Genomic DNA, 26,559 nt, shown 5'->3' with positions numbered 1-26,559 from the left:
TAGAGGATCTTTGTTTAAGTTTCAAGTCTTTTTTGAATTTTCCCAGTTTGCTGAACTGAAAAGTTAATTTAAGTTTTTGAAGTGTGCCATCTCTCTAAATATCTTGCAAGTGGTCTCAGCCTGGAAATGGTTTGGAGGGAAGGGGCTTCTGTTCGTCATGGTTAATGACCATCTGACTTTGGCCTTGAAGTGTTTCACTGGGCAAGTAGAGAGAGAAAGAGAGAGAGATAGGAAGAGGGAGGGGGCAGAAGGGAAGCCCATTCACTACAAGAGGAACAGAGGAAGGGAGAAGGGGAACAGCCAGAACAGAGGATGGATGGATAGACAGAGGGAGGGGGAAGGGATGGAAAGGAAGTCTGTTTTTTTTTCTTTTTTCGTGTGTGCCGCAGAGTTTTTGAGAAAGAGGGAGGGCCAATGTGAGGGATGTGTGCCGCAGGGTTAGTGAAGGATGATAATTCACCGTTAAGCCTCCTAGAAAGACCAGCTGGCCCCTCTGGAGTCAGATGTCAGCCTCCGCAGCCAGGACTCACTCTGCGTGAGTGTGTGTGTGACTGTGTGTGTGTGTTGGCACTCATGCATACATACACACATTAGTGTGTGTGTGTGTGTGTGTGATTGCGTGTGTACCGTCGTCAGTCACAGCTTTTGACTGCTAGAAGGAAAACACCTGCATGGGGAGCTGTAGATTTTATCAATCTAAGCTCCCTATCTCAGTGAGAGTGGGACTGGAACACAGACACACACACACCCACATGCACACATGCAAACAGACTCAAATGTACATGCACACACACCATCTGCTTGTTAGTTAGGGCTATTGTTGTGAGCCATTTGGGTAGTGTGTAGAGGTTTGGCTTTGTGCTGATCTTGACCATCAGTTGGCCAGCTGGCCTGACTTTGGTTTTCCACTTGGTTGGAACAGAAAACAGGCCAGGGGACAAACCAAACTAAGCCACAGTGCATTAAACATGCTTGTTCAGTGCTAGGGCTTGTTAGCAAATAAAACAACTGTCAAGTTACGTGATTTAATAAAAATTTCAAACCAACTGCTGTCCTTAACCTCACACGCCAGATTTCAGTTTCATATATCCATGGGATATATTTCACATTCATCTGGGAAAAAAACGTTTGGGAAAGGCAAGACTTTTCAAAAATCCCTGGAAGGTGAATGGATAAATGTAAGGAGGTAGTAAGTATCTACAGCTATGATAAGCTTGGCAGTAAAATGCTGTCATAGCATACTGACAGTTTGTTGTTGGATTAAACTCATGCTGAGGTCGGAAGGGAGACGTGCAAGAATATCTTCTCCACCAAGAAAATGTTTGTCGTGGTTCTTTTGCTCTTTTTTTAATAAAAAAATGAAACATCTAAGCTTAAAGCTTCCCCCGCCAGCTGTCATTACTACTGGCCTGCAATACAACTATTACTGTTGCAAACTCATGGCAAAGCAGGTCTAGAGAAGACTGAAGACATCTTCTCTGCCATTTAAGACTTTCTGTGCAACAATTTCCTTTTGTTTTGGATAAAGAAATGTGGTCCAGTTAAAACAACACTTGCCACTGAGCAAAATCATCTTTTCTGCCATGAAAAGCTTTCATTGTGATTCTTTGCTTTTCTAGATTAAGAAATGTGGCCAATTTCTGACACAACTGACATTGTACTACTGCTACATCTGAGTTAATTGTTAAATTGTCTACAGCCACTATTAGAAGCTTCCAGCACACCTAAACCCACTCATAGCTACCGCCCTGTTCTCCTCAAATGACTGATTGGTCAGGTCCATTCTCAGGGCACAAACATTTCAGACTTAAGCTTTCAAAGATGGATTCACCTGATCACAGACATGGAATCTGGCCAATCCATCTGCTTTGCCAGGTTCTGATGTCCTCAAATTTTTTAAAAGATCTGACTGTTACGTAGTATGACTTTAGAAGGCACCTTATACATCAATACATAAGGTCAACATGAACACAAAGTTTAAGACAACCTACTCTGTCACAGCTTTTCACAGGTCACTGTGTTTTTTTCTGGGTTTTTTTTTTTTTTTTTGGCTTTTTTTCTCCTTTTCTGTCTTTCCTTTCCTCACTAATCTATACTAGCCAGGTCATGCTGAGTCTGCTGTGCTCTCCATTGAATGGGTTGAATTATTCAGCATTGTGGGAGTGTGTGTTTGTGTGTGTATGCGCGCGCATTTGTGCACACACATAAGCATGAGTACAGCTGGCCTGCTGGTTCCTTTAATCAGGGGACGGCCGGTCTGCATGAATGCCTGTATTGTTGGGTCATGTGTATTCAGCCATTCTGCCATGGCGTGTGTGATTTTCTGTGTGTCTATGTGCAGAGGGCTCAACAGGGGTAACAGTGATTACAGCACAACTGTGTGAAACTGCACGTCACAGGGTCGCTGGGTCAGTAGCAGTAAATCAGGCACTAAGTTGTTTGTTACTGTCATATGATTTCTCCTTGTTCTCCTTGTCTCTGAGAAAGAAAGAAAGAAAGAAAGAAAGAAAGAAAGAAAGAAGGAAGGAAAGAAAGAAAGAAAGAAAGAAAGAAAGAAAGAAAGAAAGAAAGAAAGAAAGAAAGAAAGAAAGAAAGTGCTAGTATAGCCAGATGTTTATGTGCAGGTTTGTGTTTGAGAAAAGAAAACTACATATAGGGCTGCTCAACTATGGCAAAAATCAAAGTCACCATTATTTCTATTGATATTTGAGATCACAGTCATAAAACACAATCACTTGATTTTACAGCTTGTGCAACATAATTATCTTTGAATTTTTTGAATGTAGACACTCTTAATGTCTTGAAAAGGCAATAAGGGAACATTGATGAGTAAAAAAACAAATATATATCAAAATAATGATATATTTTAACAATTAAGTAAAAAAGACTTACTTTTATGGCCAAAGTACAACAAACACTGAAACTTTTACTACATGACAAATCCTGTGGACACATTTTACACTGTAACAGGATTATCTGGCTTCATGATCGAGGGAAGCTAAAATTGTGATTGAAATTGTAGCTTGATTAATTGCCCAACACTAACTGAAAGCGTGTTTGATTCTGTGTTCTTTGTCTTTTCCGTAGGTCGAAATGAGCTGATAGCCAGATATATTAAGCTCCGAACAGGCAAGACACGGACAAGGAAACAGGTAAGTGAGCTTTACATTCAATTATACTGTCTACAACGTGTATCACAAAAATGACATTGTAAAGATGTGATGACAATTATAGTGCTGCCAGCTTAATGCAAAGACATTGGATCATTTCTTACTGGTGCTTTTTCCATTAAGGAGAAGCAAAGTGCCTCATCCTCTTGACAGAGTGGGTTAATCCGTATTTTACCAGAAGTCATGTGTTTTACAGTTGCTTCTTGCCTATTATAGTTTCAAGGTAATATTGCGTGATTATTGTGGATGTCTTAACAGTATTGATGATAAGCGTTTCTTTTATATTTCAGCACATACTTGTCAAATACTTTAACAGCTGAAACAAGGCAACTTTCCTTGTTACACATCATTTTTCGCCATTACATCTTTGTTAGAATAAGATCTCTGCTGGTGATTTTTATTGCAGTTCAATCCATTTTGTTTGTAGATGTAAATATACATGCACCAGGTCCCTGCAGTTCAATTTAGTGTAGTTGTGCATAGCAGTTTATAATCTGACAGTGAAATGGCATTTCTGTCAGGGGCTGATTTAAGAAAAAAGAGTTATACTTTGATTTTAACACCAAGTGGCTGTGCTCCTTTATTTGAGTTTAGTTTCTTTGGGTGTATAGCATATCTCCAGATCTTCCAGTGCTCTGTATTTGAATTTATAGGCCTCTGTGTAAAGCTGGTCACTGTATTTGAATAAAATTGAGTGATACAACTATATGAATAATTAGGCTGGAACACTGCTGCATGTACTGTTATATCACTGGACCATCACAGGATGGGCCACCAGATGTCAGTGAAAACACTTAAGGTTGGAGTCCAACTCATTGGCAGGATACTTATTCTTGCCCCTGAAGCAAGCTTTCAAAGCTCATGTAAGAAAGTTTAAAGTTGGATTTGTAACAGACTGAAATTGAAAGTGATTCCTCTTTGTGGTGTCCAGAAGAAAATAACCATACACATATGGTCTGATGATTACTTTATTGGTCATTTTAATGCCTGCAATGGCAACCAGGGGGTTGGCCTCAGGTAAGTTCACTATAAGCCCTCCTTAGAAGAAGCTTTTTTGTTGTTGTTTTCCACATTTTCCTAAGTAAAGATTTGCAGTGATGAAAAAATTGAATTTTAAAAGAGTGTGTCATGATCATTCATGCGAAAACTCAACTTAAACGTCAAACGATCATCCTTTTTTAAATATTTTGATTAGATATGAAGTTGCCACTTTGCACTTGCCTGTATGAATTGTAATTACTGTGACTTAGTTTTAGGCCTTACCAGGTGTCTTTTTGTTCTTTCAGAAGATGTGCATAGATGGGTTTATTCACTGTTGTCAGGGGTGTAGTGTGTGTTTGTGTGTGTATACCCTTCTAGTGTGGCAAACGTCCTTTCATAACCATGGCAACCAACTGTTTGGTCCTTCCTCCTCTCTTTTCTACAATCCAACCCCCCTCCTCTCCTCTCCTCTCCTCTCCTCTCCTCTCCTCTCCTCTCCTCTCCTCTCTTACAGGTATCCAGTCATATACAAGTTTTAGCCAGAAGAAAATCCAGAGAGTTTCAATCCAAACTTAAGGTAAGATACCAATGTATAAAGATAAAACTATGTTTCAGACAGAGAATATGAAGAGTTTTGTGTGTGTTTGTGTGTGTGTTTTTGTTCCCATTAAATATGTGTGGTGAGGGTCAACACTCATAACTTTAATGAATAAACAGGCAGAGAAAGCGCCAACTACAGTTTAAAAAACTTCCTAGGCTGAGCTTTTGGGGAAAATGAAAATATTCCAGTATTTAGCATGTTTCAAAATGATTAATATTTGGAAAGAAAAGATAGCAGAAAAAATGGCCCTAATAATCTGGAAATTTCTGGTTACAATGACAGATTTTTACCTCAGTGGTTCAGAAACTGTGCTGTCCTTAAGTATGAATTAATATGATAATTTTGTTTCCCCCTACTTTACTTAAACAATACATTAAATCAATCTAAATTCACTGATGTCCATTGCTTGCTATGGTCTCATTGTGGCTGGATGGATGCTTGCTCACAGTAACTCCAGTATCCAAGGTGTCTAATTAGTCTGGATAAGGTTTCCAGTCCCCACCTCCTCCTCATCCTTCTTTCATTTTATTACATTCATACATTAATTCATTTGTTTCTCTCCTTCCCCTCCCTCTTCTTATACTCTTTCAACCCTCTTTTCTGTTTATTAATCTCTTATCCTCTGTGAATCCTCCCCCCTCCCTCTCTCTTTCTTTTCCCACACACTGTTGGTTGTAATTAACTTGTAAATGTAAAGCAACAATGGAGCACTTGTTTTCCAAGTGGACAGTCAGACACTGATGGAAACTAAATAATGATGACTAGATTATTGCTGTCATAAAACAAGGCGCATATGGTTGGTTAAATTTCCCAGTAAAAGACGTTTTTAATAAAAAATAGGCTGTAGACATGGACTAGTGCTGTTTTTGCATATCTAGGTGTATTTGCTTTTCAAATTAATTAATCAAATGACATAATTTTATATGTATAAGACGCTGATGATAATACAACATTATAAAAATCACATAGTTGAGTCCTCATGTTGCCCTAGCTTTTTCACACATGGAGCTCAAAACTTATCATTCTGCAAAGAAACAGTGTATATTAGTGCAAGCAAAATGAAAGGCATTTTCCATCCTTCTTTTCTAATGAGCCACTGCCATGAGGACAAACTACCTAATGCAGAATGTGGATCTATGACCACAAAGTGGCAGCAGCAGTGTTGTGTTTTGTTAGAGGTCGGACCTCTTGTAGCCAAACCACATCCCCACCATTGAAGTATCTCCCTTTTTAGGCAGACTGACCAGCTGCTCTCATTAAGACATGTTTGAACTTGTGCCTCTAGTGTTTGGTTTGTGTCATGCTGACACAAAATCCTTGCTTTGCTCAGTTTTTGTGTCTGCAGCTACATTGGAAAGTAAGAGGATAAGTCCACTGGCCAGTGGATTGTTATGGCTTCTATTGCACTCATTGTTTGGACCTTTGCTTGGTCCAAAAATTCAGCCGATTTTAAGTAAGACCTGGGCAAAATCAATGTTGATTTAAATATACATTTTACAGCTATTGTTGCTGATTAGTGCTGAATGTTGTATGCATGATAAATGTAGACACAGTAAGAGAAGATGTAGAGAGTTGAGTTGGTCATTTGTGAAAGTTCATCAGGCAGTCCTGAGCAGGTCCTCATAGCGCCTAATGCACTAGCTGCTGTGATTCTGCACTGGTATATGATACAGTCATAGACGAAAATATTGGCACCCCTGGAATTTTTCCAGAACATACATCATTTCTCCCAGAAATTGTTGCAATCAACAAATGTTTTTGGTGTACATGTGTTTATTGCCTTTATGTGCATTGGAACAACACACAAAAAAACAGGAGAAAAAAGACAAAATTGATATATTTTACACAAAACCCAAAAAATAGGCCCGACAAAATTATTGGCACCTTCAACTTAATATTTGGTTGCACAACCTTGGAAAAAAACAACTGAAACCAATCGCTTCCTATAACCACTGACAAGCTTCTTACACCTCTCAGCTGGAATTTTGGACCACTCTTCTTTTGCAAACTGCTCCAGGTCTCTCAGATTTGAAGGGTGCTTCTTGCAACAGCAGTTTTGAGATCTCTTTATAGGTGTTCAATGGGATTTAGATCCAGACTCATTGCTGGCCACTTCAGGACTCTCCAGCACTTTGTCTCTAACCATTTCTTGGTGCTTTTTGAGGTGTGTTTCAGGTCGTTGTCCTGCTGGAACACCCATGACCTCTGATGCAGACCCAGCTTTCTGACACTAGGCCCTACATTGCAGCCCAAAATTTTTTTGATAGTCTCAGATTTCATGATTCCTTGCACACAGTCAGGGCACCCAGTGCCAGAGGCAGGAAAACAACCCCAAAACATCTTTGAACCTCCACCATGTTTGACTGTAGGTACTGTGTTCTTTTCTCTGTAGGCCTCATTCTGTTTTCTGTAAACAGTAGAATGACGTGTTTTTCCAAGGCTCTATCTTCGTCTCATCTGTCCACAAAATGTTCTCCCAGAAGGATGAGGCCTACTCAGGTACATTTTTGCAAACTCCAGTCTGGCTTTTTTATGTCTCTTTGTCAGCAGTGGGGTTCTCCTTGGTCTCCTGCCAGAGCGCTTCATCTCATTCAGATGATCACGTGTGGTCCGAGCTGACACTTTTGCACCCTGAGTCTACAGGACAGCCTGAATTTGTGTGGAAGTTGACTGAGGATGTCTATCCACCATTCAAACTATTCTGCGTTGCATTCATTTGTCAATTTTTCTCTTCCATCCATGTCCAGGGAGATTAGCCACAGTTCCATGGGTTTTAAACTTCTTGATTATATTACGCACAGTGGACAAAGGAATTTCAGGATCTCTGGAGATGGTCTTGTAACCTTGAGATTGTTCACATTTTTCCCCAATTTTGCTTCTCAAGTCCTCAGACAATTCTTGGCTCCTCTTTCTATTCTCCATGTTTGGTGTGACACACATAGGCACACAACACAAAGGCTGAGTCAACTCTTAGACATTCTAACTGGCTTCAGGTGTGATTTTTACATTGCCAGCACCTGTTACTGCCACAGGTGAGTTTAAATGAGCATCACATACTTGAAATAAAATGATTTACCCACAGTTTTAAAAGGGTGCGAATAATTTTGTCCGGCCCATTTTTGGAGTTTTGTGTAAAATTATGTCAATTTTGTCTTTTTTCTTCTGATTTTTTGTGTTGTTCCAGTGCACATGAAGGAAATAAACATGTGTATACCAAAAACATTTGTAATTGCAACAATTTCTGGGAGAAATGGTGTATTTTCTGGAAAAATTCTAGGGGTGCCAATATTTTCGTCCATGACTGTAAAAGTAAAGTTAACACTTTGAAGATAGTGAGAATCAAAATAAGCTTCAGGCACAGAATAATACTGTTTCATCAGACTCCTAATCATCACACACACTTTTGTCATATGAAGGTGCTGTTCCAGCTGTTGGAAATTAAAAACCTTTTGTAGGACCATTTTCTAATGAGTTCTGGAAAATAATGTCATTAAACCCGTATGGTTTCTGTCAGTTAATATGAAAATTCAGCAAGATCTCCATCCCAGTTCCTCCTATAACGCTATTACCCCCCTATGAAGAAAGATTTTTCTCACTGACAATTAACTTATGTGAAGCTTCCATTTACTGATCTCCAGCTATTTAGCACCTCAATTTCTGATTCAATCTACTGCTTTCTGCTGTGAAATTTATGTAGCTTCAAAATGATTCAATATTTTTTTTCAAAACGTACACCTTCAAACTTCTGTATTGAACTGTTTACCTTGAGAGAAATGCCTCTTTCACAGACTTTTACAGTACATTTAGCTCAGTAGCGCTCTGTGTTGTCACAAATGTTATATCGTGCTCATACCACCCTCATTTGTCAAAGCGCTCTTGCCTAACTACACTTTCATAGAGATAAGTTCATTTTGAAAACCATGGAAAATTGACATGAACACACATGTTTGTGCACTGATAAGTGTTGTGTATATCTGATTACTAGAGTACAAAGCAAGGTAAAACTCTAATCCAATATTAGCAACATGAGCCACATCCAGCAGAAACCATTTGGCATCTAAAGATAAGTAACTGCTGTACCTCTGTTCTGCCTGGTGGATTGTGATTGTCAAGACCTTCAACAAGCATACTTGAATCCTGACCCAGATTTTGTTAAGATTCTTCCAGATTTTTGGTTATACAATTAACGCTGTAAAATAGATTGCTCCACTCATTTGATTTTGGAATGTCATGATTTGAATGATTGAGTGTGGTGATGGTTGCTTTGGCTTTGTTAGAGCTGTGTTGTTGTGAAGTATTTAATAAGTGTGTTTATTTTGGCAATGATACAGCCGATAATGTGATTATTTGTTTTCCTCCAGGATCAAAATGCAAAGGAGAAGGCACTTCAAAGCATCTCCTCCATGTCCTCAGCTCAGATTGTCTCTGCCACAGCCATACACAGCAAGCTCCTCCCTGGAATAGTACGGGCTACCTTCCCCAGCAATGCACAGGTAACACTCATGCACTCACTTTTACTCTGATGCATATACTGTATTTACAGTCTTCATATAAATGCAACAAAAATAGCTAGCTCATAGAATATGATTAAGTAATTTTATACTCAGTTTGTGGTTTTGGTACACACATAACATCAAAATCTATCTATATTCCATTGTGGCACCAATGTGTGTTTTTCTCTTCAAAGCTGTGGCAGGGAATGATTCCAGGAGGACAGTCCAGCTCCACCACAGAAGAGTAAGTCCCACCCACTTTATTTACCTCTGTCAAACTTTAGTACAGATTTTTCAGACTTCAACTTTGTGGGTTAATGAATATAAGCTTTGGAAAGTCACTTTTTTGTTCCTGTGTAGATATACAGTATATACTATACAAAAGTATTTGGCCACCTGACCATTACAACAAAAGGGACTATGCATGTACTTTGATATGGAGTTGGTCCCCCTTTTGCAACCGTAACAGCTTCCACTCTTCTTGGAAGGCTTTTCACAACATTTTGGAGTGTTTTTGTGCTCTATTCTGTAGAGCATTGATCTCAGGCACTGATGTTGGATGAGAAGGCCTGGCACGCAATCTCTACTCCAGTTCATCCCAAAGGTGCTCGATGGGGTTGAGGTTAGGGCACTGTCTGGGCCAGTCAAGTTCATTCACACTGAATTCATCAAACCAATGCCTTATTCTTAGGCCTTGCTTTGTACATTAGGGCATAGCCATGTTAGAATAGAAAAACGCCTTCCCAAAATGGTTGCCACAAAGTTGTAAGCATAGCATTGTCCAAAAATGCCTGGTATGCTAAAGCAGTGGTTCTCAAATAGGGGTACACGTACCCCTGTGGGTACATGAAGCTACTCCAGGGGGTACATGAGATTTTAAAATATATGTAGGCAAATTAAAAAAAGGGTCTTTGCAAAAATACCTAAAAATAAAAAATATTTCAATAAAATACCATTGTAAAGGCCTTTACACATTAAGGGCAACGTGAATAAATGGCACCAAATTGTGAATAATTCAGAGGGAAATTTTGATACGCATTTCTATACCCATCAGGATCAACGCGATTTTGGGGGTGTATTATACACGTTCTAAAAAACATTTGCACTGTGAAAGTCTGCAGTTTGTTTTCTCCTGTCCTCTGATGAACAGTGAGAGATATTGGAGTAGAAGATAAGTCTGTGCTTCATGGCACTTTTACACACAGCCAGGAGGTCAGTGCCATTTAAGTTCACTGTTTCATTCCGATGCCAGTCATGTTTGTTCAGAGGATGGATGACTTTTCACTCATTTTATGTCAAATATGATCAATAGTAATATTAAGGGCACAGCTGAGGTTCGCTGTGAGTGGAGTTAACTCCTCCCACAGCGCAGTGATGGGCTCACCTGTTTGTGTCACAGACTGGTAAGAGGAGTCATTTCAGTGAGCTGATTGATCCGGAGCATTTAAAGGTCATGTGCCTGAGGTCAGAGGAAAACCACAAGCACTGACTAGAGACAGATATGAGAAAGATGACAAACATCATGTGGTGTTGGAGGGAGAACGTTTTTGCTCCTCCGTCTGCCTTAAAACTCGGCACCAGTGAGTGTTTTGATTTGGCCGCGTGTGTGCTTGTTGGAGCAAAAGTTATCAAAAATATCGGCTAAATAAATACATCATGTGAATTACTGGCATGAAAAAAATGGTCTTGTGTGCAAGGACCTTAAGTTTATAAACTGGATTTTGTATTTTGTAGGCTATTGGATTTAATCACCCATTTTTAGGGTGACTCATTCCATGAAGCCCTTGCTGTACCATTTTTGTGCCGACATTAATGCCAGTGAAAGTACAGAAATCTCTAGCTATGGAATCAGCAGAGTTGGTGACTTTTACACACCATGCATCGTAGCAGTTGTTGACCCCTGCTCTGTGATTTCATGTGGTCCTCACTTTGTGGCTGAGTTGCTGTTGTTCCTTAATGCTTCCACTTCCTAATAATATCTTTTCCAGTTGATGATGGAATTCCAGCAGGGATGAAGTTTCAAGAACCATCTTGTTACAAAGGTGGCATCCTTTCACATTACCACATTTGATGTCACTGAGCTCATCAGAACAACCCATTTTGTATTACAAATGTTTGCAAATGGTGACTGCATGGCTAGATGCTTGATCTTACACACCTATGGCAAATAGTCTGATTGAAACACCTGTATTTGGCCACACCAGTAATTAACAATACCTTTGTCCATGTAGTGTTTATAAAACCAGTGCATTTCACTTTTATAGTTGCTCTATCAAAGCCCCAACACCTTTACCCTTTGTTGTGATACTACTCTGGTACATGACCATATAAAAGAACAATCTTCTGATCAGTCCAAACCCAACATCATCACCACTGATTTCTAGGATACTCTGCTGTGATCTCAACTGAGTTTGTTAATTTTAAGCAAAAAATGTACAGCTGTTCCTAGTTTGTAATGGCAATATATCACAATGACCATCCTAAAGCAATTGATTCAGAGACTTCAAGAAGTATACCGCTTTAGGCTTGTGTCTGTTCATGCATTCATTTTTTTTCATGCTTTCTGTTCACGTGGACTGTAGGGATTATGTGTTCCAAGCTCACTGCCAGGTGCTGTTACATGACCATTTAATGATAATGATAATGGAAGTTAAGAGGGTTGTATAGCTTTCAATGAACTCTTGACCTCAATGCTCCCTCTGCTTTTCACAAAATACATGGAACAGATTTCTTTCTGTATAATATGGGTACAATGTGACTGGCCCTACTGTGTTCCTTCTTATGTCAACCTTTCAATCTTATCCTGTCTGTCTGTTTGTGTCTCTGTTTCTCTCAGTATCAAGCCATTCTCTCAGCAAGCCTACTCTGTGCAGACAGCAGGGACCACCACAATCTCAGGTGAGTTCGACCACAGTGCAATTATCTCCTTTCTGTAAAGCGAATAGGTGGTTCTCTCTCCTGCTATTAGGGCCACTGGCTCTCTACAGGGTAGTGTATTACTCTGTGCGTACCCAAAGGTTTGTCTGTGGAAAAAGGAGAGAACAGTTTTCTGACCTTTTTTTATCACATGTGAAGAATGACTTCATCTTATTTATTAGTGTCTTGTTAAGAAATGGTTAGGTTTAGATATACATAAATAGGAATTTGTGTTAAGTGTCGATTTCTTTTGATTGGTGTAAACTACCGGAATTTTTATTCATTTTATAGTGACATCGCTTCTGGGTAAAAAAAAAAGTTTAACGCCTATGTCAAATTACCATTTAACTAATTGAACTGATACTCAAGGCACCTAACTGTTTTTTAACTGCTCCTAAAGAAAGGCATGGTAGGTGTCAGTTGCAATAGGACAAACCTAACAAGAGGAGGTGGGCTTTTATAAATCCAGTGAAAGGGTTTTGAGTTTCCACTGTGAGTTCACCATTGCCATCATAAAGAAAGTTTCGAATTGGTGCAAAACGTACTTGTTTTTTTATGTTGTCAAGGCTATGAGCCTCCCGCTGCAGCCCAGACACACCGAGAGCCAGCATGGCAAGGTCGCTCCATTGGCACGACCAAACTACGACTGGTGGAGTTTTCCTCTTTTCTAGAGACAACGCAGCGGGACCAGGAAGCAGTGAGTACAGACCAGACACACACACAATCCAAGACCCCCAGTCTGCAATAAGTGCTACCCATTTTCCCATTAAGAGAGACGACAGACACACACAGCAGACAACAGATTTTTAAGCCTTCTCTGTGTATTCTAATAAGAATAACCTTTATAAAGCTCTATCTCTCTGTCTACTCAGCCTATCTGTCATCCTGCCACAATGTGGACTCACTATCATTTTTCCTACCTGGGCTCACAGACAGCTGGCATTCATCTTGTTAACATTCTGTTTGGACATTTAAAAACCTTGAACTGCTCTTTGTTTACTTTTAAACACAGACTCTGGTGTTATAGAGTGCCACCTTACCTTCATGACTTAGCATAATCAGGGCCTTGAAGATAGCATCCACTGGAAAACAAAAGCCAAAAAGATTCCAAACACAAAGGCAACTACAGACATCCATTCTCTCCCACCTACGTACTAACCTGGCTGCCTGAACATAGATTGGTATCTCCACTGTCTGCCCTCGTTTCTGAGGGAAAAAATTGGGACTAAATGTTTAAAAGGGTTGGCAGGGGAATAAAACAGCAAAAATAAAATAGTAATTGATACCAAACTGAAAACAAGTTCCATATTAGGGACCTTCCCTGGTTCCCTAGGTCTGGTGGCCTCTCAAATACAACCCAGTTCTAAAAAAGCTGTGGGAAATGTAAATCAAAACAGAATGCAATGTTTTACAGATCTCACAAATCCATATTTCAGTCACAATAGAGCATTAACAACACATCAGATGTTGAAAATTAGAAATTCTGCCATTTCATGAAAACTATTTTCTAATTTTGAATTTAATAGCAGCAACACATCTCAAAAAAGTAGGGATGGGGCAACAAAATGCTGGAAAAGTAAGTGGTATTAATGAAAAACAGCTGTAGGAACATATTGCACCTACTTAGGTTAACTGGCAAAAGGTTAGTCACATGACTAGTTAGAAAAAGAGCAATTTGGAGAAGCACAGTCTCTCAGAAGTACAGATTGGCAGAGGTTTAACCAATCTGTGAAAAACTGTGTGTTGTTCAGCATTAAAGTGTGATGACTTTGAATATCCTACCACCTATAGTACATAATCAAAAGATTCAGAGAATCTGGGGAAACCTCTGTGCCTCTGGACCTTGGGGGGCCACAGCATTAAAAAACAGGCATGATTTTCTACTAAAAAAAATTACCGCATGGGCTCAGGAACACAGAAATCTTTGTCTTTCAACACAGTTTGCCACGTCATCCAAAAAGCAGGTTAAAACTGCACCACCCAATGAATAAGCCATATGTGATCACAATCCAGAGACTCCACTGACTTTTCTGGACCAAAGCTTACATGAAATGGGCTGAGGCAAAATGGAAAATTGTTCTGTGGTCAGATGTTCACAATTTGAAATTCTTTTTTGAAATTGCAGATGCTATGTTCTGTTCAAGTCAGCAATGTAAACCACTGGGCTACTCACTAAAGAGGAGAGGGTTAATCCAGTTATCAGGGCAGAGTTTAAAAGGCTGCATCTCTGATGGTATAAAGTTGGATTAGTGCTTGTGGTGTGGGCACCACACACCTGGGAAGGTACTATCAGTGCTTAAAAGTATATAGAGGCTCCCATCTAGACGTCTCTTCCAGGGAAGTCCTTGCATTTTTTGCAAGATGATGCTAAACAAAATAACACATCCATCACAACAGAATGGCTTTGCATTAAGAGTCTGGGTACTGAACTGGCCTACTTACAGTCCAGGCCTTTCACTAATAGAATACATCTGCTGCATCATAAAAACGAAAAATTTGGCAAAGCTGCTAGAATCCTACATCAGACAAGAATAGGACAACATTCCTCTTTTAAAACTCCCGCTACTGGTCTCCTCACTTCCCGGACATTTACAGACTGTTGTTAAAAGAAGAGGGGATGCTACACAATGGTTAACATAGCCCTGTGCTGACTTTTGGAGATGTTGCTGCTATCAAATGTAAACTGCCATTTCCCTGAAAAGGTAAATTCCTCAGTTTCAGCACCTGATATGCTGTATGTGTTCTCTAGGGAATAAAATATTGCTTCCCGAGATTTTCAAATCATGTTTTTATTTACATTTTACACAGCATCCCATCTTTTTTGAAATTAGGTTTGTAGTTACATACCTTTACCTTGTGATTCCCCTCCTGATGGTTTGGAGACGGCTGCTGTTGGGTCCAGCCAGAAAGAATGAATCTCTGTAGGCTCCTCAGTGTCTGCTTTAACTAAACCTTTATTATCAGCAGAGGAACTCCTGTCTTAAACTTTTACTGGAGCCTCAAGCCCCAAACCTTAACATCACCCAAAATCTGTCCTGATTTAAGAACCAAAAATGAAATTGCACACTGACACATTCATAGATGCTTCAAAAATGAAAACCCCTGCAAAAATGTTTCTACTCTCTTTGATGGCCATCTGACAACACTGAGTTTATCTTATTCATTTCTGACTTTTGTCTCTTGTATTATCATTATGTTATAGATTTTCTTCTTTCCTTGACTTTGTTCATTTGTCCGTATAAATCCTGTCTAGATTCTATTTTTTAGCTGCCTTTATTCTCCTGCAAAATATAAGCTGCTTATGTTCTGTTTTGTCTAACTTACACTGCCTCACAATCAGGATTAAAAGACAACAACAATTGAACACATGCCATTTGTTAAGTACATGTCAAGAACTGCACAACTTGACTAGGTAGGGCAGAATAATTTGATAAAAATTCTTGCTCTTGCAAAACAGTACTCCTACTCAGCACTAAAGTGATTAATCACTCAGTTCAATGCCAGGGTATAATTTTGCAGTTTTGGCCACATTTCAAAAGGTTCTGTGCACCCTGAAAGGAGTTTTTATGATCAAACCAACAGTCTGCATTCTTGATTTATACTTAAATGCACTGGCCACACATTATTTTGCATTCTTATACCAGCTAGCTAATATTTCTCTTCCTCACTGCATACATGGTGCATTATTCTGTTTTTGGTCTACGTAGCATATTTGTGGTTGTAAATGTGCACAGCTACTGTATGTAAGAGAAAGATACAAAAGAATCAACAACCTACCCAGTAAAAATAAGTCTTGCCTCATAGTCTTAAAATAGGTTAAAATAAAACTCTACAGGGCACCTCTAATTTATTAAATCTGACACACGCTATTGTCACAACACTCAGTTTGGTATCTTGGCTGCTTTTTTCACATCCATGCCTTTCTCAACTGTTTCTTTTGCCTCAGTACAACAAGCACATGTTTGTGCACATCAGCCAGAACAGCCTGAGCTACAGTGACCCCCTTCTAGAGTGTGTGGACATCAGGCAGATCTACGACAAGTTCCCAGAGAAGAAGGGTGGCCTTAAGGAGCTGTTTGACAAGGGACCCCAAAATGCTTTCTACCTGATCAAGTTCTGGGTGAGAAAACAATTAATCATATATAGAATTAAGAACTTTCTGTTTTTATAAGAGTTTCTTTTCATTTAATGTCTAGTGTTGATGCCACTTGCAAAAAAGTGAGAGACAAGAATGTTTCTGAAAAATTCCATACACATTTTTGAATTCATACCGAATATACCTTTCTTTTAGCCATCGCTGTCTAGGATAGTGCATGTTTCAACTCAGTGCCATGGCTTTCTCTGTCCTATGTTTGTATGTGTGTGTTTTTGTGTGGGTGTGTGTGCTCTGTCTTTCCACCTGGGATATGGAGGTGTTGGTTTGATGAAAGCACTGTTGCTTTGTTTGAACACCTGCTCACCTTCTGACTCACAAGTTGCTCTTTCTTCACCTGTTTGTGTGATTTCACTATTCTTTCTAAGGGCTATAGCATGCACAAAAATGTGTGAGCTTTTTTGGAAAAATTTTCATCGCATCCAAAAAGAGTCATGATAGATGTATGATGAAGTCAAACTAGTAGCAAGTTCTCAAAATAATGTTAGGTGAATTTTAAACTTGTTCTCATATTATGATCCTCTGTAGTAATCCTGCTGACAGACATTTTGTTTAAACTGAGGTCTTTTTTTTCATGTCATTTTGCTGTTGTGAGATTTTTACATACAGTTGGTCTAATCTGTTACCCAAGAACACACTAAATGAAACATTCCTTTGTTTTTCAGATGACCCTTGCCTGTGACTGAATGAGTGTAGATACTTAGCCTTACAGCAGACAAACATTGGTTTTAAACAGCTAGTTTCACCTTTGTCTTCAGCTTACATTTTAAAAACCTGGAAAACGAAGACACCAGCCTCTAAAAAGAGACCCTGGTATTAATGCAGCTGCAGAAAAGGCAGAAATCCAAAGCTTGACAAGACTGTGGTGCTAGGTTACTGTTGCTACGCTGTGATTGGACAATCACTGTTTGGGGGCAGGTAACAAAGAGCTGATAATCAGAGTGCTGGACAGAATGAGCTAAATGTAGCTGTAAGGCTGTATATAGAAAGAGAGGGCAGAGGCCTGAAGGCCTGTGAAGTACATTCAGAATACAATAAATGTTAGAGTAAAGAGGTGCTTGTTGCATGAACACAAACAATGTGTGTATCTGTGAGTGGCATTAAAGGAGCATAGCCTGGATTCAATAAAGCTCTGTGAACTAAAACAATGTAAAACATTTCTCCTAACCTGCTGCTGGTAAAGCAGACTGATATTTGGCCGTGAATGAATGTAACATTCATTGATATTACATTTGGCTTGTGAGAGATTCTGTGCATCTGTGTGAGTGCATGTGTATCTCTGAGTACAAATTTCAGCCCAAAAATACATTGCTCTTCCTTAGAGGGCTCATTTTAAGTAGTACAAACCTTTCTCCACACCTGTCATCCAGGTGTGGATTAAAATTATGTCCCAGTATTTCTGTGTATTTATAGTGCAGTATAAACAAATCTATTCCCCAAAGTTGGGATAAATGACCCAGTTCACATACAGCTGAACCAAGCCCTCCTTATTATTACAATAAAGGAAAACTGCATTTGTTTGTTTATCTGAAAATTATTTCAACCCTATAAAAATACCAGCTGCCCATCTACTCACTGATAACTCACTGCAAAAAACAGCCATACTATTTCCATACCTCCCTGTAATAATGCAATAATGCAATAACTGAATCAGGGTTCACTGTACATACAAATGTACTTCCATCCTTTCATCTGTCTGACTGTTTGGGCTATTCAAGTGAATGCAAAATCTCTAGAATGCTCTAAGGAAATTTCTGCAAACTTTGCAAAAATCTCCACCCTTACTCAAGGCTACTTAAATTTCAGAGGTCAAATGTTAAGGTTAGACACCTTGCTTGTGAATGTGATATATTGTATCAAGAACACTTCAGTTCATTTTCTTCAAACTACACAAATTTCCACTTGAAGGCCCGTTTCACACTGTGTGCATGACATGCCTTGATTTTCATTTTGTTTGCATGTTAGCAAGTCAGGGCTTTTAGCCTACCTGTGTGAGCGCCACGACTCACGCGCCTGATCTGCACATCTCACATGCAGAGAATCTAAAAAATAGACAGCTGGCCTATTTTCTCTGCATGTTGCATGCAGTTCTTGGCCAAAATAGACAAGAAAAAGATAGAGTGCCATATATACCTTGCTTTTGCAAATGTGTACATCCACATTGGAAGAATATGTTTGCAGTCTGTTTCTTGAGTACCCTTATGAAGGCCACACACTGCAATAGTGTTGTTCTATTTACTTCTACAATTAGTAAAGCTCTCTGTTTCTACATCAGTGCAAAATGTCACAGGAAAGATGGACACAGTATGCACAAAATTCTGGTCTTTGCTATCCAAAGTAAATGCCCAGTTTTGCATTTCTTTGGAGAAACTCTCTTTGATTGTACAGAATGCTTTTAACTGGAATTTATTTGGAATTCAGTTGCGCTATACACTGAATCAAGTCACTTGTACCAAGGTTTATTAAGATAAAATTTAAGAAGAGTGACAAGGCTTTGATAGTATGAAGATGTGGCCAACACACAGCACAGACTTGCCTGGTATTAAAGCCATGATGATTTGTGCCGGAACGGACATGTGCAGCAGCTGCAAGCAGCAAAACAGTCTCTTTTTGGAGATTCAGATTTTGGAAGTCAGATGTCAAGGTCACACTATTACAGAAACCACCACAGCCTTTCTTCTTGTTCCACCTCTGTACTTTTCCTATCCAGCAATTGTGTACCTTATGGCAGCAAAAATACTAAAACTTGTAAGCTTTATTAAAAGCAACATTAAAATCATAATATGGACAAATGTGTTTTCCCTCAGAACCTGTGCCAATGTGTTGCACTGACGAGGATGTTTGTGATATCTCCAGGATGTGAAAATAAACTTTATTGTTCATACAGATAGCTAACTTTTTATCTTTTGTTATTTCAGGCGGACCTGAATCACAACATGCAGGACGACCCTGCAGCCTTCTATGGTGTCACCAGCCAATATGAAAGCTCAGAGAACATGACCATCACTTGCTCCACCAAGGTCTGCTCCTTTGGCAAGCAGGTGGTAGAGAAGGTTGAGGTGAGATTTATTTCAAATTGTTATGGTTGCTCTCTGTGTGCTGTGTGGCACTGAAGCATCATCATGCACAAATGCCCCCATGCTTTGAAACCCAACTCCATAGTTTCTTGGGTGAAAAAAGTGTTTCTTTTTCTCTTATTATGTATAAAAAGGCAGAATGATTAGGATTTTTTAGTAGCTGATACAGGGGCTCATCAGTGGCTAAACATGTTAGAGGGAGAACAGGTGTTTTATCAGTGGGTGCACAGCTATTTAGAATATGAGAACAGGAGATACAGTGTGATCTATGTAGAAAACCCTGCCTGTAGTCCCACCAGTGGTCAAAACCTCACAGTGCACCTTTAATTTCTTTGATCTGGGACATAAAGGATACGCTTACAAATATTAAAACCATTCTCAGAGTAGAATACCTGCTATAGTGAACAGCTACAGTATTTTATTTGGCGTCATCCATGATAACCATTTTTTCTCCTCCTCTTAGACGGAGTATGCAAGGTTTGAAAATGGGCGCTTTGTCTACAGAATCAGTCGCTCACCGATGTGTGAATACATGATTAACTTCATCCACAAGCTCAAACACCTGCCGGAAAAGTACATGATGAACAGCGTGCTAGAGAACTTCACTATTCTGTTGGTGAGGACTTTACACAGTGTGTGCTATAGTAACATGCTTTATATGACTGTACATTTTTAACCTCACTGTTTTGTGTATGCGTTTTTTTCTATCTGTCTAGGTTGTGAGCAACAGAGATACTCAGGAGACCTTGCTTTGTATGGCATGTGTGTTCGAGGTGTCCAACAATGAGCATGGAGCACAGCACCACATCTATCGACTCATCAAAGAATAACACACTCATATACACTCATACACACATGTATAGCCTTTGCTTGGTAATATGTGGTAACATTGGAGTTAAATATTTTAAATCTGCATTCAACAATAGTGTCTTTCAGCCAAACAACTCAACTGAACTCAGTTTAGTGAGGAAGAAAACCAGTGTCCTTTCCATTGCTGCTTACAATACATTACAGCAGTAAAAGGGTAATGTTTGATTTGTATCAGATTTTAAACATTAGCCTGCAGTATTCTCTCCAATTCAAGCATTTAAAACAGATCCAATCAATGATAACTATCTGAATTTCAGATGTTCATTAGCTATGAATAAGAATCCCAGTGGCTGTGCTGCCTTAGAAACACATCACAATTGGCCTGGGATGTTTTCTCAGCATTCTGGCTACCTGGAGCTGTTATGACTCTTGGTTTTCCCTTCCCTTTTCCCCATGAAATTTGTAATTTACTGTTCTGAGGTGGGACGTACAAACTATTGTTTCTGTCATGTGCTTTGGGGAACCTAAAACCAGGCATAAAAAAACCCAACTCTCAAGTCTCCCCACTCTACAAATATGTGATATCTGCCAAGATACTGATGGACACTGAAGATCAGACCCTGTGTATCTTAGAAATAACCAAAAAAGTAAAGAAAAAAAACTTCTGCACTGATATGAAGTACAGTTAACAGGTGGTTTTGTACAGATTACACCTTTAAAATTGTGCAAGCTGCATTCTTGCACAAAAAGAGGTTGTTCCAAAGATAAGATATAAAACTTTTACCTTTTTGTAAGTTAAAAAAAGATGGCTTCTACGCTTCGCAAAATCTTTTATCAATAATAGCAGAAAGACTATATTTTAATCCCAGGAACACTATCTAAAATTTATCTTATAAAATCATATAATTGAAATTCAAAAATTCAGGTACCTTTGTGCAAAAGTGACTCTTTATCAAGATTTTATAAATAAATCAGCCTGTAAAGTCTATAGTCCTTAAGAAGTCAGTCTTGGCTCACCTGCTGGCACTAGCTCATGGGGCAAATATATTCATCTTCCTGTGACTGCTTGATAAAAAAAAAAAACCTACTTATTAAATACGTGTTTCAAAACAAGACCATAGAAAGAATACTGTTTTTAGTGTAGCAGTGATTTAATGCAGATCATGTTCAGTCTGATACAAATGACAGAAAACTGGAAAAAATGACTTCCATCCTTAAATCATGTCATGTGAGGTAATCTGTGCTAGACTGGTAGGCCTTAACAACCACAGATACCAGGTTTGGAGCTAGTAACAGATGCCAAATATGCAGAGACCACGGTTGAAAAATTGTCATTTTTGACTTCTTGGAAACTATGAGGATGTTAAGTTTTCATAATTAAAAATATATTTCATTGTCTGACCAATGGGAGGCACTGTGACTCTTTAAACCACACTATCTTATTCATACAATGTTATTCATGTTGTAAAAATGAAATTAATATTTTACACATTTATAAAGGTCTAATTGAGCAGTTCCTCTTTACAAATGAGACTTAACTAAAATATTGTTGCACCAGCCAACTTGAGCTTTAACTTATCTATCCTGTCAAACTATTTGAGCCTTAAATGTCATCATGTCCTTATAAAAAAATAAACGTTTTCTGTATCAGGAAAACTGCTAAAGATTTTGTTTTTAGCTTGGAAAAAAATAAATACTGAGGAAACAGTTCCTTTATAGTCCAGAACTGGCACCTTCCAGTAAGATTGCATAATGTCAGAATTTAAGTATTGTATAAACCAAAACCAAAAAATTGTTGAATTCTGTTGTAGCAGTTAATGTAAAACTGGTTTACGTGTACCATGCTAAAAGCATGAAGTGCCTTTGGTCAGGAATAGCAGCTGAAATTTCAAATCTGTGTAACCTAAAACCTGATAATGTGTGATTAAGCTAGTGTATAGAAAAGCATTTTACATAAAATGCATTGAAATCATGTACGCCAGCTTTTCATGTATTAGAGGTAACTGTCGAAATTCCATCATTAACGCCTGTTACGTATGACTTAAAGACAGCCAACACTAAAACATCTAAAATAATCTAAAATAATTCTCTCACACGATGTTGTTGAGCCAAACTGTTTTCCACATGGCAGAATGTACATGTATGTATTCTGTGTGTGTTAAATTCATGATAAAAAAGCTTGCACATGAATTATCTTTGGTTCATTACTATCAGAGAAATCCTGATGTAATTTTCTGATCTGTCATTCTTGCTGTAAAGTAGATTAAAAAGAATCTAGTTGAAAGCAAGTTCATACAGCAGGATAAGGTTCTGGTGTTAGATTATATTTACAAACCAAAATAAATAGTTTCACTTACAAAAGTAAAACTTTTTTGTTTTTTTGTTTTTTTACTAAATAGTAAAGGCAGGCATTAAAATTTGGCTTTGTTTTTGTCCATTAAGAGCTGAAACTAGCAGTCAATTAGCAAAACAAGTTTTCTTGTCAAATGCCAAACAGTATATTAAAAAAACATTTTAAACTCATTCTTATCCAGCAAGTTTAGTTTATAAAAAGTTGCTCCATTCAGACAAGAAACTGTTTTTCATCTTAACTGAAGGTAAAAATAGACCCTTCTAAACTCCTTCATTTAGTGTGAATAAAGCAAACAAAATGAATATATTAAGTGACCTTTAAAGGTTTAGGTAAATTTTTTACATGAACCAGACTTGTTTATTTCCCTTATTACCATTTTTCCAATCAAAGCTTAAGACTACAGATGTTTTGGTGGAAATGATCTCATCAAATTATAGGACGTAGCAACACAAATTTCACCCATTGTATTTTTCATAGCTGTATTACAAAAAGTAACACAAACAAAATGAAAGTCATTACAGGAATCCCTTGTTTCTATACAGCATGTATTAATCTCATTTATTTTTTCTTCAAATATGGTCAGATAACTAAACCTGCCTCTCTGAAGAGACTCCGGGCCATTTGTACTGTTGAGACTCTGAACAGACACTATATGTCTATTATGGGCACAAACGAGGCCAAAACAAACACCAAAATTTTACACATGTTCATACATTTTAAACAGAGAAGAAAACAGAATGACGATGTCCATATTATGTCCTGTATGAGCATCTGCAGTGCTGTATAGTATTAAAGAAATCACTTTGAATCAAGGCCTGAAAAAAGCTGTCCTGAGTTTCAAGTGGTCAGTAACCACTGATCCACAATAATGGATCACTTGTTAAGGAATTCCCTGTAAAATGTCCTTTTCTTACCCTTTTCCAAATTTTTGTCACACTAAATAAAGACTAAATTAGATTGGCTTTTGTAGGTATGCTATTATGCATGACTGTACATGTGTAACATGGCCAGTACATTTATAATAATGGCTCTCTGTCAAGACATCTTTTACAATCTGTGTACCAAAGGAAGTCATATTTGGCGTGTTGAAAATGGTTCAACTACAAGCTGGAAAATTTCCAGGCTTCTATAAAAACAGATTTTTTAAGAGAAAGGAGGTATCAGTCTAAAAATTTCTGTAGCTATTTGGCTGAACTATTGAGGCTTATGAAATCATTAAAGGCAAATAATTTAAGTGGGCACATTTCTACACAAAGGCTTAAAGATATAAACCACATTTACACATTAGCTTTATTTGAATTTGATCATACACCTGTATGAGAACATCGTAAATGCCTGCTGAAGGACTCAACTGTAAATGTTTTTGATTTCATCGACTAGAGATTGTCTCTAGCTCACACAAAGAGAAGTGTTTACTTTTTTCATAGAGGAAGGAGTTCAAAAGTTTTAGAGTTGAGCAAACTGCCAGGTTCCTGAATCCTTGTTGTCCGTGTTGTTCATGTCTACTTGTATGTGGAAGCTGGATATTTATCTTCTTCTCTAAGCCACATGTGGCACAGATATTTTGTAATCATATCCAAAATGGCCTTGACTCTTTGTGCACCTGTGCGTATGCAGCGCACATGGAGATGCACTGAGGGTTTTTGATAAGGTGCTTTGTATAAAAGTGACAATAACATTTATTACAGATGTTGTGTCTATCTTTGATATTCTAATATTGATCCTATTTTGCGAAGAAGACAGTACATTTAGGAAAATCCAAATGCATAAAGAGTGTCTATTGGTACTGCACAGGGTCTGATCTTTATTTGGTAACTTTTCCCCCCTCATTGCTAAAAGTATGTTAGATATTTTCTAGCTTTGTAGAGACTTTGTATGTATATGCTATTAAGATTAAATAAATGGTCAGTTCCAAACTGTGTACTTGGTTTTGTTTTTACCCATTAGTCCTCAATGACAATAGCTTAAAAAGGCTTGACTCAGATTTAAGTGTCATCTGCTTAGAAGATGCTGGAAATGGAAATTATGCATAAACTACAGCTACATGAATTACACCTCATAGTTTCAATCAAGAGAATCAAATATGACTGATCAATTATTTATTTTACAAGTTTGGGGAAGAGAAATGTGAAATGCCTTTTGGCTCCACTGTGAAATCTTCATCGACTTGAAGGAGTAGTGAGGCCAACAGCAGGAGAGGATGCCCCCCGCTGGAGTCTGAACATTGGTGATGATGGAGGAATGGAAGTGATGCAGGGTGCTATGAAGAATTGGGCAGAGAATGAACAGCAGTGGCTGGGGTGGAGGAGGCTTGTAGCAATCACAGAAAGAGAAGTAGAGAATGTTTTTAACGAGAGGTTGTGGCAGAAAAGGATCGGTTTACTTAAGTGAGTAAATGCTCATAATCAGCTGATTACCAGAGAGGGGAGACAGAGGGAGAGAGAACGAGATATTAATGAGTGATGACTAATGAAGGAAGTTATCAGTGAACCTGGAACAGTCTTCCTGCTTTAACTTTCATTATACTTAATGACACCAAAGCATCACAGTCACAATGGTGCAGAAAGTCTAGTCCCTGATTAACAGTGTGACATGCACTTGGCTGGACCTAAAAATTAATGAGTTCAGTTATAAAAATATTTACCCAACACCATGGTAAATAGAGGCTTATGTAAGGATTGAAAGGTATTGTTTTTTATAGGAGATCAATGAATACTACATAAAATTCTCTATGTATTATAACATGAGTTCTTATTACACTTTTTGTTACATTATGTGAAACAATATCATTATCAGCCCTTACACATGCAAAATAATCACATTTCAAACATGCAATTGAAAATCCATTTAATTGCATTTAACTATCATGAATAATTAATCACAACTTCATAAATCTTTTAAAAGCCTTGATTACAAGACACAAGATTTGAATTGAATTTATTTCTTCTAAATATTATGGAACTGTGATTATGAATGAATACGAGAGGACCCTGAGTCACAATGATCAGTCGAAACAGGCAAAACTTCTTAAATAAGCAAGTCTTCAAGTCCAAGCAGCTTAACCCATCACGTCTGTGAATTCTCTTGTGAGAATCAAACCCTTAATGAAAACCTGTGAACTTTTAAAAACATTTTATAATTTCATCAACTGCTGTACCTGATCCAAATTGGATTTTTTTTTTTTTTTTGCCTAAACAAAACCTGAATGAGGCTGAGAAAATGGTAAGTCACACTCCACAGTCTCAGTGAGTTTAACAGCAACATTTTTTAATGTTACACTGAAACTCAATTCAACCTTTTCTTAGACAAAAGGCCATCAGTTCTTAAGTGCAGTCCTTTCTGGCCAGATGGACAGGTAAGTCTCACATTAAACTTCAAATAAATTTAAACAGAAAATATGGAGGATTGCTCTCAAAGACATGGTTATTGTTAAAGCATTAATGGCTGGCAGCAACTCTTCTTTAGGGCATGAAGTGATTCTTATATCAGTGTTAAAAGAGGTTGTAAGGGTGGATTTTGATTTCATCGAAGTAATTTTTCTTCACCTACAACTGACCTAATCATTTATATAAAATATTCATTAAATTTTTAAAGATTTTAACCCTTTAAATGGCAGTTTTTGTCATGATGCCACTATGTTTTTTGAAAAAAAAAAACAAAAACAAAACCGAAAAATGAATTATAAATAATAGTTTTATAATTCATTTTTTATTATTATAATAGTTTTTTTGTGAATTGAATATGTAAATTATTAGTAGCAATTATTTTTTTCCAATACAATTTTTCTACATGTTTAGCATATTTTCTTTCTCCATATGCCAAATATGGTCAAAATGACGCCATCTGGTGGAGAGTAGTAAAAATGATCAAATCTAAAGCAAAAGCCAAGATTGACACCCAGATATAATAAAATGCATGTATTTTGGAAGTGACATCAAAAATTGCAGTTTGAATGGGTAATGGCACATTTTTTTGCACTTAACAGCATGAGTGTAACTCTTGCTT

The 26,559-nt window shown here is 38.0% G+C and overlaps 1 protein-coding gene across 1 annotated transcript in view; it reads left to right on the top strand.

Annotated features, from left to right (window-relative positions):
* Nucleotides 1-24,447, top strand: part of tead1a (TEA domain family member 1a) — a 58,638-nt gene extending 34,191 nt beyond the window's left edge. Inside the window, exons 3-12 of the mRNA XM_041796174.1 lie at nucleotides 3,088-3,152; nucleotides 4,666-4,728; nucleotides 9,114-9,245; nucleotides 9,440-9,489; nucleotides 12,082-12,143; nucleotides 12,728-12,858; nucleotides 16,108-16,281; nucleotides 19,233-19,373; nucleotides 19,855-20,007; nucleotides 20,108-24,447. Coding sequence (XP_041652108.1) covers nucleotides 3,088-3,152; nucleotides 4,666-4,728; nucleotides 9,114-9,245; nucleotides 9,440-9,489; nucleotides 12,082-12,143; nucleotides 12,728-12,858; nucleotides 16,108-16,281; nucleotides 19,233-19,373; nucleotides 19,855-20,007; nucleotides 20,108-20,221 — 1,085 coding nt within the window. The 3' untranslated portion in view covers nucleotides 20,222-24,447. The remainder of the gene's footprint in view (nucleotides 1-3,087; nucleotides 3,153-4,665; nucleotides 4,729-9,113; nucleotides 9,246-9,439; nucleotides 9,490-12,081; nucleotides 12,144-12,727; nucleotides 12,859-16,107; nucleotides 16,282-19,232; nucleotides 19,374-19,854; nucleotides 20,008-20,107) is intronic.
* Nucleotides 24,448-26,559: the final 2,112 nt, after the last annotated feature.

Source organism: Cheilinus undulatus, linkage group 9 (genome assembly GCF_018320785.1).
Source record: "Cheilinus undulatus linkage group 9, ASM1832078v1, whole genome shotgun sequence".
In the NCBI taxonomy this organism is placed as follows: domain Eukaryota; kingdom Metazoa; phylum Chordata; class Actinopteri; order Labriformes; family Labridae; genus Cheilinus; species Cheilinus undulatus.
This window is presented reverse-complemented; position numbering and strand designations above follow the sequence as displayed.